Source organism: Oryctolagus cuniculus, chromosome 3 (genome assembly GCF_051225735.1).
Source record: "Oryctolagus cuniculus isolate XC-2025 breed Fujian yellow rabbit chromosome 3, ASM5122573v1, whole genome shotgun sequence".
Lineage (NCBI taxonomy): Eukaryota > Metazoa > Chordata > Mammalia > Lagomorpha > Leporidae > Oryctolagus > Oryctolagus cuniculus.
In genome coordinates this window covers 89973630-89992023 of record NC_142869.1, presented here as the reverse complement: position 1 = coordinate 89992023, position 18394 = coordinate 89973630, and the positions used below count along the sequence as shown (strand labels likewise).

General features: G+C 43.8%; 1 protein-coding gene across 10 annotated transcripts in view; it reads right to left on the bottom strand.

Moving 5' to 3' along the window:
• The window catches only part of CACNB4 (calcium voltage-gated channel auxiliary subunit beta 4), a 290150-nt gene that overhangs the window by 41063 nt on the left and 230693 nt on the right, over nucleotides 1-18394 (bottom strand). For all 10 annotated transcript variants that reach the window (XM_051848622.3, XM_051848623.3, XM_089328315.1 and 7 more), the window contains 3 exons: nucleotides 11308-11427; nucleotides 9430-9552; nucleotides 2445-2575 (listed from right to left, as the gene is read on the bottom strand). In XM_051848622.3, the coding sequence (XP_051704582.1) occupies nucleotides 2445-2575; nucleotides 9430-9552; nucleotides 11308-11427 (374 nt within the window). The remainder of the gene's footprint in view (nucleotides 1-2444; nucleotides 2576-9429; nucleotides 9553-11307; nucleotides 11428-18394) is intronic.

Genomic DNA, 18394 nt, shown 5'->3' with positions numbered 1-18394 from the left:
GATCTTTCATTTTGGTTTTTTTTAGGTTTTTTCTTTTTTCTTTTCTTTCTTTTTTTTTTTTTTTTTTTTTTTTTTTTTTGCCAGAGTGTCTTGGCTTTCCATGCCTAACATACTCTCATGCGCTCTTCAGCCAGATCCGCATGCCTTAAGGGCTGATTCTGAGGCCAGAATAGTGCTGTTTAGGACATCTGCCATTCTATGAGTCTACTGTATATCCTGCTTCCCATGTTGGATCATTCTCTCCTTTTTAATTCTATCACTTAATATTAGCAGACACTAGTCTTGTTTATGTGATCCCTTTGACTCTTAATCCTCTCGTTATGATCAATTATGAACTGAAACTGATTACTTTGACTAGTGAGATGGCATTGGTACACGCCACCTTGATGGGATTGAGTTGGAATCCCCAGGCACATTTCTAACTCTCCTGTTTGGTGCAAGTCTGACTGAGCATGCACCAAACTGTACATCTCCTCCCTCTCTTATTCCCACTCATATTTAACAGGGAACACTTTTAAGTTAAATTTAAACACCTAAGAATAACTGTGTGTTAAGTTCAACCAATAGTATTAAGTAGAGCAAAAATCAAAGCCTTTGTATACACAGGCAATGCCATAGTTGAGAAATAACTTCTAAGATCAATCCCATTCACAATAGCTACCAAAACAATCAAATACCTTGGAATAAACTTAACCAAGGACGTTAAAGATCTCTACAATGAGAATTACAAAATATTAAAGAAAGAAATAGATGAGGATACCAAAAAATGGAAAAAGCTTCCATGCTCATGGATTGGAAGAATCAATATCATCAAAATGTCCATTCTCCCAAAAGCAATTTATAGATTCAATGCAATACCTCTCAAAATACCAAAGACATTCTTCTCAGATCTGGGAAAAATAATGCTGAAATTCATATGGAGGCACAGGAGACCTCGAATAGCTAAAGCAATCTTGTACAACAAAAACAAAGTCGGAGGCATCACAATACCAGATTTCAGGACATACTACAGAGCAGTTGTTATCAAAACAGCATGGTACTGGTACAGAAACAGATGGATAGACCAATGGAACAGAATAGAAACACCAGAAATCAATCCAAACATCTACAGCCAATTTATATTTGATCAAGGATCTACAACCAATTCCTGGAGCAAGGGAAGTCTATTCAATAAATGGTGCTGGGAAAACTGGATTTCCACATGCAGAAGCATGAAACAAGACCCCTACCTTACACTGTACACAAAAATCCACTCAACATGGATTAAAGATCTAAATCTAAGACCCGACACCATCAAATCATTAGAGAACATTGGAGAAACCCTGCAAGATATAGGCACAGGCAAAGACTTCTTGGAAAAGACCTCAGAGGCACAGGCAGTCAAAGCCAAAATTAACAATTGGGATTACATCAAATTGAGAAGTTTCTGTACTGCAAAAGAAACAGTCAGGAAAGTGAAGAGGCAACCGACAGAATGGGAAAAAATATCTGCAAACTATGCAACAGATAAAGGGTTAATAACCAGAATCTACAAAGAGATCAAGAAACTCCACAAAAAACAAAACAAACAACCCACTTAAGAGATGGGCCAAGGACTGCAATAGACATTTTTCAAAAGAGGAAATCCAAATGGCCAACAGGCACATGAAAAAATGCTCAGGATCACTAGCAATCAGGGAAATGCAAATCAAAACCACAATGAGGTTTCACCTCACCCCGGTTAGAATGGCTCACATGCAGAAATCTACCAACAACAGATGCTGGAGAGGATGTGGGGAAAAAGGGACACTAACCCACTATTGGTGGGAATGCAAACTGGTCAAGCCACTATGGACGTCAGTCTGGAGATTCCTCAGAAACCTGAATATAACCCTACCATTCAACCCAGCCATCCCACTCCTTGGAATTTACCCAAAGGAAATTAAATTGGCAAGCAAAAAAGCTGTCTGCACCTTAATGTTTATTGCAGCTCAATTCACAATAGCTAAGACCTGGAATCAACCTAAATGCCCATCAACAGTAGACTGGATAAAGAAGTTATGGGACATGTACCCTATAGAATACTATACAGCAGTCAAAAACAATGAAGTCCGGTCATTTACAATGAAATGGAGGAATCTGGAAAACATCATGCTGAGTGAAATAAGCCAGTCCCAAAGGGACAAATATGTTCTCCCTGATTGGTGACAACTAACCAAGCAGCAAAAAGGAAACCTGTTGAAGTGAAAGGGACACTATGAGAAACAGTGACTTGATCAGCCCGTGTCCTGACTGTTGATGAACAACTTAATACTTTATCCCTTTTAGTATTTTTTTTTGTTCTACTTAATACTATTGGTTGAACTCTTTAATTAACACACAATTATTCTTAAGCGTTTACATTTAACTGAAAATATTACCTAATTTTTCTACCAAAAAAATGTATAGGAGAGAAGGAAGCTTACCCTCCATGGAAACGCCCTCTTTTTTGCTCTTGCTGAATCCGGATATTCTCCAAGCGGAGTGGACTTGGGATAAAGCCGATCTCACAGCCCTCTTTCACCAGCCTACCTATCCACCAATCGTTGTTGTATTTCTGGAATGCAGAAATAAAACTGCTATCAATAGAAATTCATTCATCTCCACATTCCATTTAGTAATTTTAGCAGACCTAAGAACAAAACATTGTATGATACTATATCATACACAAGCACTATATTATATATTCTATTATGCAAGTGGTCTCAAAAGCTCTTAGTAAGTGCATATTATGAAAGACTATGGGTGGGCTTCAAAACATTTTCACATCAAATACATATTATGAAAATGTCTATTATGAAAAAAGTATGCATGGATTTCAAAATGTTTCTGCACCAAAACAAACATCTTTGAATTCTATTTCATGAATTTTTATTTTTTTTTTTTTGACAGGCAGAGTTAGACAGTGAGAGAGAGAGAGACAGAGAGAAAGGTCTTCCTTTTTCAGTTGGTTCACCCCCGAAATGGCTGCTACGGCTGGCGTGCTGTGCTGATCCGAAGCCAGGAGCCAGGTGCTTCCTCCTGGTCTCCCAAGTGGGGGCAGGGCCAAGGACTTGGGCCTACTTCCACTGCCTTCCCTGGCCATAGCAGAGAGCTGGAATGGAAGAGGAACAACCGGGACAGAATCTGGCGCCCCAACCGGGATTAGAACCTGGGGTGCTGGCGCCACAGGCGGAGGATTAGCCTAGTGAGCCATGGTGCTGGGCTCTATTTCATGAAATTTTTAAAGTACTCTGATATAGGGGTGGAACTTCCAAGACTACAACAGGGTTCTGCAAACTTTTTCTATAAAAGTTTAGGTAGTACATATTGTAGGTTTTACAGGCCACATGGGCTCTGTTCCAATTTCTTGAATCTGCTGTTCTAGTGGGAAAGCAGTCACAGACAAACAAAAATAAATGAGCATGGTTGTGCTTCCATAAGACTTTTCTTGCCAACGAAGGTAGGCCAGACTCAAGCAGCAGACTATTGTCTGCCAACCCCTGGACCAGAATCAGGTCTGACCTGTTGATCCCTTTGGTCCTTATCAGAAGCCCTAGCCAATTCTTAAGGCATAGATTTAACACGAATAAATATTTCATCACTGTAAACAGAACTCTGGCAGGCAAGATAGATCTGCTTGAGATGAAACACATTCAATGACTTGTGGATTGTCAAATGCTTTCAGGTAATAATTAACTATGTATAGTCTATTGCTACTGGAAAAAAGTCATAATCTTTCAAATACAGGTTTTCAAATTAAGGTCTATACTACTATTTAAAGAGATAAACACCTACTCTTTTTTTTTTTTAAGATTTTATTTATTTATGTGAAAGGCAGAGTTACAGAGAGAGAGGGAGAGACAGAGAGAAGGGTCTTCCATCCGCCGGTTCACACCCCAAACGACCACAAACTGCTGGAGCTGGGCCAATCCAAAGCCAGGAACTTCTTCCAGGTCTCCCACATGGGTTCATGGGCCAAAGCACTTAGGTTATCTTCTGCTTCTTTTCCAGGAAAAATAGCAGGCAGCTGGGTCAAAATTGGAGCAGCCAGGACTTCAGTGAGCACCCATACGGGATGCTGGTGGCTTCACCTGCTATGCCACAATGCTGACCCCAAGACCTCTACTCTTACCAAGTCTGAGCAGAATACACACTTGAATGGAATTTTGGAAATGACAGGCAAATGTTTTGAAGATCAATAGGAACCCCAGGATTCCATTTAAATAAAGTACCACAGGGCAGACATTTGGACTAGCAGTTAAGGTGCCTGTCCCCATATTGGAGCACTTGGGTTTGATTCCTGGTTCCAGTTCCTGACTCCAGCTTCCTGCTAATGCAGACCTTGGGAGGTGGCAGTGATAGTTTCACCCATGTGGGAGACCTGGATTGAGTTTCTAGCTCCTGGCTTCAGCCTTAGCCTGGCCCCTGGCTGTTGGGGGCATTTGGGAAGTCAACTAGTGGATGGGAGTGCTCTCTCTCTCTCTCTCTGCCTCTCAAATTAAATTTTTTTTTAAATAAAAAAATAAATTTCCATGATACATAAATTTGGGACACAGGTCCACACAAAGGCTTCAACCAATGTGGGCCGAGATTCCATCAACGTGGTCAATTCAATAGGTCAGCAAAATTGCATTCGTGAATTTGTAATTATAGATTTGCTAACTCTCAGGGCAGAAAGTATTTTAGTCCAAGTCACCTGCCTTAAGGGAAGGTTTCGGCTAGGTCATTTGTAGAAAAACAGATTCCTATAGTTTAAACTTTTCAGAGAAGATTCCACAAAATTCCCTTATTCTCAGAACTTCCTTTATTCCAAAAACTTCCTTTATTGTCTTTATCAGTGTTGGGCATAACTTACTCTCTCTTTGATCATACACACACACATATATACACATTGTTTCAAAATATAACAATATACAATATGTTTTGCTTAAGCTCAGAGAAAAGTAGAACCTTATCTATCTACATGTATATATCTATGAATGATACTGACACATTGTGAAGAGGGAACGGAAGGCTTCATCATCTCATATGGAATTCTGAGTAATAGCCTCACACTCAAAAGTAGGCATTTGGTCTCTAGTATGCACACAGCTCCTACACAAGGCATGCAAGGTATGCAGTATTAGACTGCACTGAAAGAAATGTGCGTTGACCTGACATAAAATCTTGAACAATGTAGGTCTTAGTTTTCCCCATCTTCCTGTCTTTATTTAGAATAAGAGGCCTGAAATAATAGGCTTGTTTATTTTGGAATTAAGAAAAGTCAAGGGAACCCTTTTAAAATCTTTGCTGTATAGGTCTGGAATTTAAATTTTACTGTGGCAGGGGAAAAACAGACTATGAGTCATAGTTTCCTAGGGCTTAAGTTATTTCCTGAAATCAAGTTAGTCCACTGGAACACTAACTTGTTAAATGGTACCCAAGTGACCTCAAAGGGCTTTCCAAAATGGTTAATGCAACTTTCTCAAGTGGTTCGATTTAGTTCCAGGAAACAGCTAAAGCAGAAGTTGACTCAATGTGAATGAAAGTTCTTGGAGCTACTGAGGAGACAGTCGCTGCATAAATTGAAGAGCTTAATTTGCTTATCATTTTGGCTTATGGGACAAGCATAGATGTAGATTTTCTCTGCATTTAAGCTTTTTCATTACAGAGAAAGTATTTTACCTGGTGTGTAAGAGATGGTCTTCTGGGTGATGGATGAGTGAAAAGGCAGCAACGTGAATATAGAATGGGCTTATTTGCGTCGATGTGCTGGGAGCTTGTGCCAGCTTTCTGCAAAGGTCACCTTAGTGTTGTGCCAATTCTTTTCATTTTGATTTCCCTAAAAGGATTAAGACTTCTCTCTTTAAGATGTTTTCTCATCTGGTCTATTACAATCAGAAAACATAGGGCAGTGCTCCACATGGGATTTCTAGCTCAATACTGTACTTCAAACTGCCAACTTGGAGAGCAAATCAAGGAGCGTATAAATCAAAAAGTGACCAATGGAACAAATTCTGAATACTCACAGAATGCAGGAAAGCAACAAAAACAGCCAGGAAGGAATGTCTGTGTGAGTGTGCCTGTGATACGTGAGAACTTCTCTCACTTTTTAAAGGGCTGCTGCTGCTTGGAAATGATGAGTGTTTGTGTAGTTGTTTCTGATGGGAATGGCATGACAGAATCAACTTAACCATTCAGATGCCAGGTCATATATCTCAAGTCGAGGGTCTTTTTCTTCTAGGCAAATGTGGACATCCTCACTTCACCCACTATCGAGAGGAGAAGCCATCAAGTTGATGCTTCCTCAGTTCCTTACAACCAAGGCTCTGAGCTGCCTGTGCCTGCACTTGTCTTTTCCCTGCACGTGACAATGGATAAGTTTCCTTTTTCTAACAAAGGTCTGTCTCTCCACTCAAGGTCTGGATTTCACCCTTTCTGCCTGCTCAGAGATGTTACCTTTACCCATCTCTCCTTTCCCACCAATCTCTCCTGCTCTCTCTTAACATCAGCATGCACAGGTGCTCCAAGGGCTTCCATATTACAAGAGGAGCTCTTTTGACTTCCTGTCCTCCCTAGATTACCATGCAGTCAGGGTCAACCCCCTTGAAAGCATGACCCACAGATGTCAAGTACAATTCCTGGCTTCCCTTCTTCCCTCATCCCACTTTGTTTGACTTCCATCTCCCCTATGCCACAGACCATGTACCCAGTCACCTACATCCTATTGATTCAGACTGTAGAATGCGTAGCCTCATAGGTAATGGTTTTTCCATATTGGTTCATATATTTGCCATGCAGGTGGGTTCAGTGAAGAATGTTGACCACCCTTTTTGGGCACCTTCATCTAAAATTTCACTGCATTCTTCCTCCTTTCTGCTTTCCTCTCTTTAAATTTTATTTCTAACCCCTTCCTCCTAGCACAGAAAATGAAACCAACCAATGGGACTATCCACCCATGCATGCCCCACAACCCTATGGGGAAACCCTGTTGAAAACAAGTGGGTTCAAGGAAGGTAACGCTTTCCTCCTGCTTCAGGCTGATTCTTGTGCTTACATTCCAAATGTTGGTTTCCTTCTCTCCTCCAATCTCTTACTCTACTAGCTGTCCCCTTGATTCCTAATATACTTTACTGGGTTAAGCATAGAAAATGCAGTAAAATCTTCCCCATCTTAAAGAGCAAAAATGTAAATTAAATTTTAAAAACACTCCCTCAGTTTTATGCTCTCTCAGCTCCATGCTACTTCCTCGGCCTAGAACCCATTCTCCTCTTCAACCCAGAACATAAGAACAAATCGTAGTTGCTCTCCGCTGCCTTCCAGATTATGTAGCGAAGGGCTTTTCAAGCACCTACATGGGGTGGTTCACAACACCCATGGCACAGTCTCCTGGAAAGCACGTTCATAACCACATCTGCCCTTGCAATAGGTCTGCTCCCCTCTCGTTTTCATAGAGGACGATACCCTCCACCTTTCAGGCAAACCAGACAAACTGGCTTCAATTCTTCATGTTCTTCTACTTCACTTTCCCCAGTCCCTACCCAGGTGCAATCCCTATTTCCTGTCCACTCTTCCCCTACCTCTCTCTCAAAGCTGCCCCTCTCTGCATCTTCTCTGCTGCAACCACCGTCTTGCCCCTAGGGTGATCCGCAGCCTGGGCAATGCTTCCTTGCCCATCAGAGCTGTCATTCTAGGATACAAGTCTGATCACATCCATCCTGGACCTCAGATTCCTCTCCAAACCACGGCCTGGTGACCAAGCCCCGGTTTCTTTCCATGCCCAAGGCATCCCTGCCTCTCTGACCTGGCCCTTGAACCACTTGTACCACTGTCCTCCAGGCACAATGCATGGCTTGCAGCTGTTCCTTCCACTGATGTCACCCCCTACCATGGCCTGAGTTCCCTCAGCTTTTGCCACTTTCGCAGCGTTTTGCAGCTTCCTTATATCTTCCTACTCCCCATCCAGATGCCCCCTCCCACTTTCTTTGGACACCCCCAACATCAATTCAATCTTTCTGTAATGGAACTTGCCATCCTGTGAGGAAACTGTGCATCTCTTCCACCAGACTTAGATCTTCCTGCCCATGATCCTGACGTCGGCTCCTCCGAGGCCAGCACTAGGTCTCAGATGAGGTAGAATTTCATGACTCCCAGGTTGAGAACAACAAACCTCCTGCTGTCACTACAAGTCTACCTTTCAAGGTTCAAGGCCTCAAGTCCTCCTTTTCTTGCTTCAATCTTTATGCTTTGTTTCCCAGAATCCTCAGTCCTTTTCTTTTCTTTTTAAAGATTTATTTGTTTATCTTAAAGGCAGAGTTAGAGAGAGACAGGAAAGAGAGAGGAAGAGAGAGAGAGTGTGTGTTTTCCTTCTGCTGTTTCACTCCCCAAATGGCCACAATGGCCACAATGGCTGGGCCAGGCCAAAGCTAGGAGCCAAGACCTTCTTCCAGGTCTCCCATATGGATTCAAGGGCCCAAGGACTTGGGCCATCTTCTGCTCTTTTCCCAGACACATTAGCAGGGAGCTGGATCAGAAGTTGAGCAGCTGGGGCTGGAACCAGCATTCACATGGGATGCCGGTGCTATAGACGGCAGCTTGACCTGCTACCCCACAGCGCTAGCTCCCTCAGTCCTTTTCCTAGCTTTAACGCTTTTGGTCAATGATCAGACATTCTAGTGTTGGTTCTAAGGTCATAGTTCACAGGACCATAGCCCAGCGTCTTTAACTACAACATCCTTTGTCCTTTCTGCCATGGCACCAAACTTGTGTTTCCCTAACTTGCATCTAGGGTTGTACAGCTGTGCAACCACACAAGGTGATTAAAAGGGGACCATGGGACCACAAATCTGCCCTCAAACCCTTCTAGGATTTCAAAGGCTGACTGTGATTCAGTGTTGTGAGTGACAGTACAAGCAAGGCTCTCAGGCCTCCAAATTTCACCGAGGACTGGGCTTTTGGCACAGTGGTTGAGATGCCACCTGGGACACCCACGTCCCACACTGACATGCCTGGGTTAGAGTCCTGGCTCCATTCCTGATTCCAGCTTCCTGCTGATGGGCCCCTTGGGAGGCAGCAAGTGATGACTCAAGTACTTGGGTCCTTGTCACTTACATGGAAGACCCAGACTAAGTTTTGGGCTCCTGGCTTTGGCCTGGGCCAGCCTGGGCTGCTGTGGGCACTTAGGGAAGGAATCAGCAAATGCAAAATCTCTCTATTTTTCTGTATTTCAATAAAAATTAATCAACTAATTAATAAAGATAAAGATAGTTTTTTTTTTTTTTTTTTTTTTTTTTTTTTAATCTCAGCGAGAATGAATGGCTGCAGAAGGCCCAGGAAGTTAAATGAGGCCCTGCACCAGGTCTCCTCCCTGGTTGGCTCTGCTCTGAGCTGCCTCCTGGCTCTGGACTTTTCACAGGTGAAGGTATGCACATGTCCTACATTTCCATTTACCTCTTTAATGTGGAGAAAGTCCTTGGCGTCAAAAGAGATGGCCGTGCTTGGAACAGGCACATCCTCGTCCAGGGCGCCACAGTAGCTCACGTTCGTCTTCACAGCAAACGCCACAGGCTTGGACTGGGGTCGGGGCCACAGAACAAGGGGTGAGGGAGGGAAGCAGAGAGAGCAGCATTTTTCACACCGAGACATACACTGAGATGACTGACAGCACCAGGCGCTAAGGGAAATCACGTTCCAAAGAGGGATTGCCAGCGGGTTTCAGATTCCCAGATGATATAAAGAAATCTGCAGGGATGCCTCTGATGATGATTCTGTCCCATGGGTGCAGCCGTTTGTCCTCTCCTGTGGCACTTTCCAATATTTAAAGAACGGTGTCCTAAAGTACTGGGGAGGATGAGCAGGGAAGCGTGGGGACAATCGGCTTTGTTCGCTAGTCTGAAGAGCTATGCTTAGTTCAAAGGGAATCCTGCCTTGGGCTACAGGAAATGTGTACTGGACCTTTAAGAGAGGGTAAGGGAGGGGCCGGAAGATGAGTATTTTTGAAATAACCTCAGATCTGAAGACCTAGGGGATCCTATGCAGTGGCATGCTTTGTCCCACCAGAGAAAGGAAGCACCAGTCAGGGTTCAACCAGACGGGCAGGGGCTCTTCACCCAGCATTGTCTCCCTAGCTCACAAAAGCTGGTGCTGAGACTCTTTTTGTACAAATTCTTCCCAGCAAAATGCCCTTGAGCTGGTACCACTGGCCAGGTACGGACCAAACCAACCAGCAGCCTAAGCTGATGATGCAGCCACCGACAGCAGAGTGACCACCATGGCCAGAAAACAGACTCGGAAAGAAAACTTTAAAACAAAAATCAGCGACACGGGAAATGTGAGCTTCTGCAACTTTGGGCGGCTCTGAACCTGGCACATTTATTTGCGCTGAGCCGTGTGGGTGGGGAGCGACAGTGGAGACAGGACCGACTTAGCATCTCACTGATGCCCTTCTCAGGGTGCTGCCGAGAAACCCCATCCACCGACAGAGCACAGATGCTGTGGGTGTCAAAGCAGAGGCAGACACCTCTTCTACCTGCCACCATTCTCCTCTCATCTCTCTTACAAAGACTCCATTATAAAAATAGAAAAGGGAAGGAATTCACTTTACCTGGGGTTCAGTTTTCCCTCTAAAAATCAGAAAGACTATATAAAATGCCTACGGAGTCTGCTTTGGAGGGCAAGGAGAAGAGGTTGGCCATGACCCCTGTCTTATAGCTTGCTATTGTGCACAAAATTCCATTTGACAAAAGGGGTCAGTGCTAAAAAAAAATAATGCTGGGAAGGCAGAATGGAAGAACTCCATTGACTGTTCTGCTTCTGCCACTCAACTATTCAATCTGCTCCTTGCTGCTGCCTTTGGGTGCACATACTCCTAGGGGCCACTCCCTGTGGAATATCTGAAGGTCTCTTTCAACCAAGACTTTATTCCTCATCTTTCCTGCACTTCTCAAAGCCAACAGGGAGAGCCAGAGAGCAAGAGCACACGTGTGGCCCATGATAAAGGTGAGGGAATGGGCAAGAAAAGCTGAGAACAGGTGGGACCAGCTGGTGCCTGAGGAGGCCCTGCGCCGGCACTGGGCACGACAAGCTTCAGCCTCACAAGTAAGTTGGGAGGTGACCAATGATTCGCCTCCAAACCAAACACAAAAGGGTGAAGGTTCTCGGGAAATAAGCCCCTGAGGGTGTCACTGACTCTCCTAGGGGTGAATGGAGCAGAGAGCCCTGTGATCTGGAGCTAAGTTAGGATGACCATAAAAGGATTACTCCAGAGACCTGTGCAGGGCAGTGACACACCACGTCTGACCACAGAGGGGGAGACAGTGAGACAGTCACCTTTGCCCTCTCCAGCTGGATTGCTGCTTGCTGTTCTCTCTCCTGCCGAATCGCTTCCCTGTCCTCTTCCAAAGAGACATCGGAGTCGGACGGCCTGCTCGTGTAGGAATCTGCTGAACCCTGGAAAGGAAGACAGAATGGGTGAAGAGACGTGATGTGCAGCTTCTCAAATCGGCACATCCACAACAGCACCCTAGGGTGCGTTCCTTCCATTTGCATGGCAGTTGATACACAGACTCTGTGCTTGCTGCAGATAAAAATGACGATGGCAGACTATAGTTAAGCATCTGAGTTATTCAGAAGGGAGGAAGGTTGTGAAGGAAAGTACTGTGATGAGATTAAGTGCTAAGTAGAGTGCTATGACAACGATGTGATACTCAGCCCTGATCCTCTTTTGTGCTATCTCTATAGCAAGCCCATATTCATTTGTGGAGCTGAAGTTTTCTCCCGTTCTCTCTTAGTGCATGTGGAATATAGCTAAAGGCAAATAAGACTCAATCAATTACAAAAGCTAGATTTTGCATCCTGGATTACAGGTCATTTACTTGTCCAAGATTTCAACATGGTAAAGCAGCATTCTACATGGGTACAATGATTTTCCAGTTTTTATGTCAACACCCTTCTACACTTGTACTATTAAACCTTCAATCATTGGACTTTAGTGGTCCATACTGGTCAATATGGACACTGAGCAGAAAAACAATTTTAAGGATACAAACAGAGATGTCCTTCATTGAAGCCCACACCTAGAAGGGCTATCTGAACAATACTGGAATCCAGCTGGATGCGAGGTAGCCAGTGTCATCTGATGCTCTCACCATACCAGAGCAGCTAGTTACAAGTTAATCACTCCCTGCCAATACTAAAAAACAAAACAACAAACAACAAGAACAAAATCTACCTGGAGGTTTATCTTCTGGCTACTAAAGGAATACCATCTTTCAATTTGCTTAAGCTAGCCTTAGAAGTTGACATTTATTTGCATAGACAATGACATTTATACAGCAGAGGTGATGGTAGACCTGGTGTATTTTATATGTTTAAAAATCATGCAGGTTTTTTTTACTTATATGAAAGTCAGAGTTACACAGAGAGAGGAGAGGCAGAGAAAGAGAGAGAAGGTCTTCCATCCACTGGCGCACCTCCCAGTTGGCTGCAATGGCTGAAGCTGTGCCGATCTGAAGCCAGGAGCCAAGAGCCTCCTCTGGGTCCCCCATCTGGGTACAGGGGCCCAAGCACTTGGGCCATCCTCCACTACTTTCCCAGGCCATAGCAGAGAGCTGGACTGGTAGTGGAGCAGCTAGGACTTGAACTGGAGCCCACATGGGGTGCTGGCACTGCAGGCGGCAGCTTTACTCACTATGCCACAGCGCTGGCCCCAATCATGCAGATTAAAAAAAAACACACACACACACACAGACTCATCCATATAGCTGAGAATCTACTATAAATGGCAAAAGAGAACTTTAAGAAGTGGCTGACTGTTGAGACTGCCCCTATAAGAGCTTTTCTACACTTAGAAATGCTTGTTTGTGAAGTTGTCACCTGTAAGGTCAGCTTTGTCTCTCAATAGAGGGTACTGACTAGCTAGGGCAGTCTTTTCCAGCACAGATTTTCCTGGCAGCCTAGAAAAACAACTTCTGGTTAAAGGATTTAACAGAGTATCTAGTTGAGGCCTGGCTTTAAATTTTGCCTCTGCAACACAGAAAACTTATGCGAGTTACTGGGCCACTCTGAGACAACCCTTCATGTGTAATGAGGGGCACTGCCTACTTGGTGGGATTCAATGGAATAAGATGAAAAGAGCAGCTACAATCTAGTGGATGATTGCTATCGCACAGGCACAGGGCGAGATGCCTGGCACACCTCATCTCACTGAATCTGCTCAGCAGAAGCTGAGATTCAAACTTGGGTGGTTCAGCCTTGAGCGGGGAGGCTCAAACCCTACACTGTGGCACACTTGATATTAGAATACTCTGGTACCTGGCACACAGTAGGCACACAATATACCATCTTTCTTATCTTCATTTCCTAGAGCTGATATTTCTACAGTGATTATATAAAAGAACTGAGATTCTAATCATTTTCAACTCACTTACATTTGCATAGTAGCTCATCTTGAAGTACAGCCATATTTATTATTGTATGGCCTGTATGGAAAGCATACTAGAAATCTGATAACTGCAATGATTCTAAATCCTTATATTTTATTTAGTGCTTTTGAAAATGTCCTTTAAAAAGTGCATTTGTTAACCAAACTCCTCTGTGCAAATTTGCAGGGGTAAGAAACAGACAATGCTGGGTCTACAAAACAGATAATACAGGGTAACTCTTCTTCTTCTTTTTTTTTTTTTTAAGATTTATTTATTTGAAAGAGCTACAGAGAGAAAGGGAGAGACAGAGACAGGTCGTTCACTCCCCAGAGGGCCACAATGACCAGGGCTGGGCCAGGCCAAAGCAAGGAGCTTCTTCCAGGTCTCTCCCATGGGTACAGGGGCCCAAACGCTTGTGCAATCTTCCACTGCTTTTCCCAGGCTATTAGCAGGGAGCTGGAATAGAAGTGGAGCAACCGGGCTCCAAACCAGCACCCATATGGGATGCTGGCAGCAGCTGAACCAGCTAAGCCACAGTGCCAGCCCCGTAACTCTTATTATAGATGCATCCCTTGCCTAAAAAGAGAGCTACATTGAAATCCTTTAACATACAGTTCTTTTGGAGCACAACTTTTGTCTGAAGTTAGGGCTACCTGTATAACATCCAGAGTAAGGGAGAAAGAAAATAATATTTCTGAACTATCTGTGACGACCGTTTGGAGTTAGTCCTCGGCATTGCTTTGCTGGAAGTGTGACTGTGTGATGGGTCACTTGGACTGGTTGCCTTGAGGGCGTCTGGAGCACAAGGTGAGTGTGGTGTGGAAATTCTGAAAGCAGCACTCGCCTTGTTTAGGGAACCCGTGGAGAAGACCACTGACTGCAGTTCCCAGGAAGGCAGGCTGCCCGGGGGAGCAGTGAGTCACCCAGCCGGAGACACAATCCACTCCTGCCACCAGGAGATGGCTAATTTCCTGAAACTACCTTAATGACTTTCTGACTCTTGGCATGCAATCATCTCTGGACACACAAGAAGTGACTCCAGGGCTCCTGCAAATGAACTTCATTATGAAATGAAAATCAGATTGCAAGAATCCCAAAATTACTTAGTAAGCTCTACTGCTGCCAAATACATGGAAGCAGACGTTTCTATATTTCCCCATTTCCAAGAACACTGGTAGAGGGGAAAATAAAGCACTGTGATGCCCATTTTCACAGTCAGTGTTATGTCACCACAACCTTCACTCTGCTCTTTATTCCTTCTACGTTATCCACACTTCTTTGAACATGAAAATCCTTGTGGCTGCCTCTCTAAGCCCTAGGGTCAGCAGAGGTCCAAGGTCAAGGGCCCAAATTTAGCCCTTGGATATGTTCTGCCAGCTTGGTACTGACTTGGTGTCTTGTTTTTCTTTATCTTTGCTTTGCTTTGTTTTAACTAACCAAAACAGAGTTTAGACATACCCCGGAAGGAAGAAAGCAAGAGGTAAAGAAAAGGATCTAGGTTTTCTCCAAAGGCAGAGGGAAGCCAGTCACATGGAGGCCAGGAGGGGATCACAGGGCGGCTGGAGGAAGGATGTGGGAAAGGCAGGGGCCACGTAAGACAGGTGCGGAGGAGGGGATTACCCAGAGGTCTGGCTGAACACCTGATGATCAAGAAGAAAAACACATCAAGAAGGAAGTGATATTAGGGTGTTAATAGGACAGACTAAGGGTATGAAGGCTGCTAGCCCTGGCCCGAGCTGGGAACTGCTCCCCTTCCAGAATTCCATTTCAGAAAACAAGTCAGTCAGCAGTGACCAACTGAATCTATTACATAATTGAGAACTGGACTATTACCCCACGTGCAGGGGCATGGCAGAGGCTCATTGCTTGAATTATTTTTTTTAAGTTTTACTCATTGATTCATTCATGTATTCATTTGCAAGGTAGAATGACAGAGAGAGAAGAGACACACAGAGAGAAATCTTTCATCCACTGGGCCACTCCCCAAATGCTCACAATAGCCAGGAGTGGGCCAGACTGAATCAGGAGCAAGGAACTCCATCTGGGTCTCCCATGTGGGTGGCGGAGGCCCTAGTTATTGGACCATCTTCTGTTGCCTCCCAGTTGCATTAACAGGCAGCTGGATTACAAGTGGAGAGGGCACTCAGTCCCAGCACTCTGATGTGGGATTCAGGTGTTCCCAAGCCGCAGCTTAACTTGCTGCACCGCAGCGCCACCCCTCCACCAAAAGTTCTTAAGCAGACACCACTGGAAGTCACAATGAACTCACTAAACTAAATACAGAGTTGGAGTCTCTAATGAGCATAAATGTGGGTACTTAAAAAAATTTGGAAAATGGAATTAAAACATAAGTTTACTTCGGTGCAAAAAATTTTTGAAATCCATGCACGGCTTTTTCATAATACACATTTTCCATATATTATGAAGAAAAAAACTGCACCAAAGCAAACGCACACTTTCAACTTCATTTTTATTTTTAAATTTTAACTAGTTTTTTTTAACAGGTTTCATATAGTTCGTAAAGCAATCCCATTTTTCTATGACCTTTTAGAAGTTCCTCAGATAAAGCGATTTTAAAAGTCATAAAATAATGCATAATAGTTAAGATCCAAAGGAAGAAACATGTATCATCGCATTAACGTAAGGTCCAGACCAGTTTTCTCCTTTGTGTTGAACACTAAAAACAGATTCCCGCTTCACACCTTTTATGAGCCTTACAGGCACAATGCAAAATCTGACAGAAACACCAGCAAATCAGTTTCTTGTTGTCTCCTGGGAGAAGGAAAATGCTAGCTAGTCAAACAGTGGAAGAATTTCTTCTCATTCACAGAGAGGGTGCATGATGATGGCAAGCTTGCAGCCGTGGGTTTTGGGAACAGAGTAACTGTCACCACTTCCTGTTGCCTGTGGATCTCAGGCAAGTTATTTCAACCTTCTGAGTCCCAATTTCCTTCCTTAAAAAGATAAGGATATTACTACACACCCTGTAGAGTTTCCTGGTGTTTGATTTGAGATGTAATATAATGCCTTTCACCACCATGGAGAAATTCAGGAAATACCTGCAATTAATCTCTGACTCACTGAAGGTCTGGCAGTTTTTTAACATTGGAATTTTGGCTATCCTGGAGGTTTAGAATTTATATCTTCTTTTTCTTTTTAAACAGTTTCATCAACATGTAATTTACATACCATAAAATTCACATATTTGAAGTGTACATTTAAATGATTTTCAATAAATTCATAGAACAATTTGCACCACAATCTAATACTGGAATATTTTCAGCATGACAATAGAAATGTCATGCCCACTGGCAGTCACTCTTCATCCTCACCTCTGTGAGGGTACTTTAAGAAGTTCATAGGTACACATGACCAGGAAGCTGGAATCAGGAGCAGAGGCTAGACTCAAACTCCAACACTCCAACATGGGATATGGGCTTCCCAAGTGACGTCTTAACAGCCAGGCCTGTCTTGTCCATTAACTTCTTTTTTTTTTTTTTTTTTTTTTTGACAGGCAGAGTGGATAGTGAGAGAGAAAGGTCTTCCTTTTGCCGTTGGTTCACCCTCCAATGGCCGCCACGGCCAGCGCACCGCGCTGATCCGAAGGCAGGAGCCAGGTGCTTCTCCTGGTCTCCCATGGGGTGCAGGGCCCAAGGACTTGGGCCATCCTCCACTGCACTCCCTGGCCACAGCAGAGAGCTGGCCTGGAAGAGGGGCAACCGGGACAGAATCCGGTGCCCCAACCGGGACTAGAACCTGGTGTGCCGGCGCCGCTAGGTGGAGGACTAGCCTATTGAGCCACGGCGCCGGCCCCATTAACTTCTTGAAGTGCTCTCATGGAACCAGGAATCTGCCTACTTAGCTTATCATTTTTGAACTTTATTTTTATTTGAAAGGCAAACACACATACACACACAATCTTTCATCTGCTAGTTCACTTTCCAAATATTCTCATTATCTGGGGCTGGGATAGGCCAAGCCAGGAGCCTGGAATTCCATCCAGGTATCTCACATGGGTAGCAGGTATCCAAGTAGTTGAGGTATCACCTGCTGCTTCCCAGGGTATTCTTCAACAGGAAGTTGGAATAAGAAGTGGGACTTGAACCCAGGCACTCTGGTATGGGATGCAGACATCCAAAGAGGCAGCTTAATCACTGTGCCAAACACCTGCCCCTTATCTTGTCTTTTTGAAACTGAAATAAGCTTTCATTTCTTATGAGAACTTTAGTATTACATATATTATTAATTTACAGCCATGAGACCTTTCCTTGGGTCTTCAAATATTTGACTTTACTGTTCAAACTATTGGGGTTCATAATCCAACAATGCTGGATATCTCGCCACCTAGCTTAGCTATCAATGCACTGAGTACCAACCATTGGTTATGTACTATAGTGGCCACTATGTGGGAAGAGAATTGCTAAATTTTCCTGAGATCTTTTCCTTTTCTGCAACATCAGAATGAAACCCTTCTGTGGGGTTATTTTGAGGAATGAATATCCTCACATATTAAAACATAGTGGAGGATGGCCCAAGTGCTTGGGCCCTGCACCACATGGGAGACCAGGAGAAGCACCTGGCTTCTGCCATCGGATCAGCGCGATGCGCCAGCCACAGTGCACCAGCTGTGGCGGCCACTGGAGGGTGAACCAACGGCAAAAGGAAGACCTTTCTCTCTGTCTCTCTCACTATCCACTCTGCCTGTCAAAAAAAAAAAAAAAAAACAAAAAACATAGTACACAAGCATAATGCTGGTATATATTTGACCAGGACTGTCCAATGGGACTTTCTGCAGTAATGGAAATCCTTTGTATGGATGCTGTCCAATAATGTAGCCATGAGACACATGTGATTATTGAGTACTTGAAATGTGTGTCTGGACAAGCCAAGATACCAATTTATAATTTAATTTTTAAAGTCTTAAAAATTGATTTCCTTTTAATTAATCTTAAATTTCCAACCATAATAGAGTACCCAAAATTTAGTTTATAGGA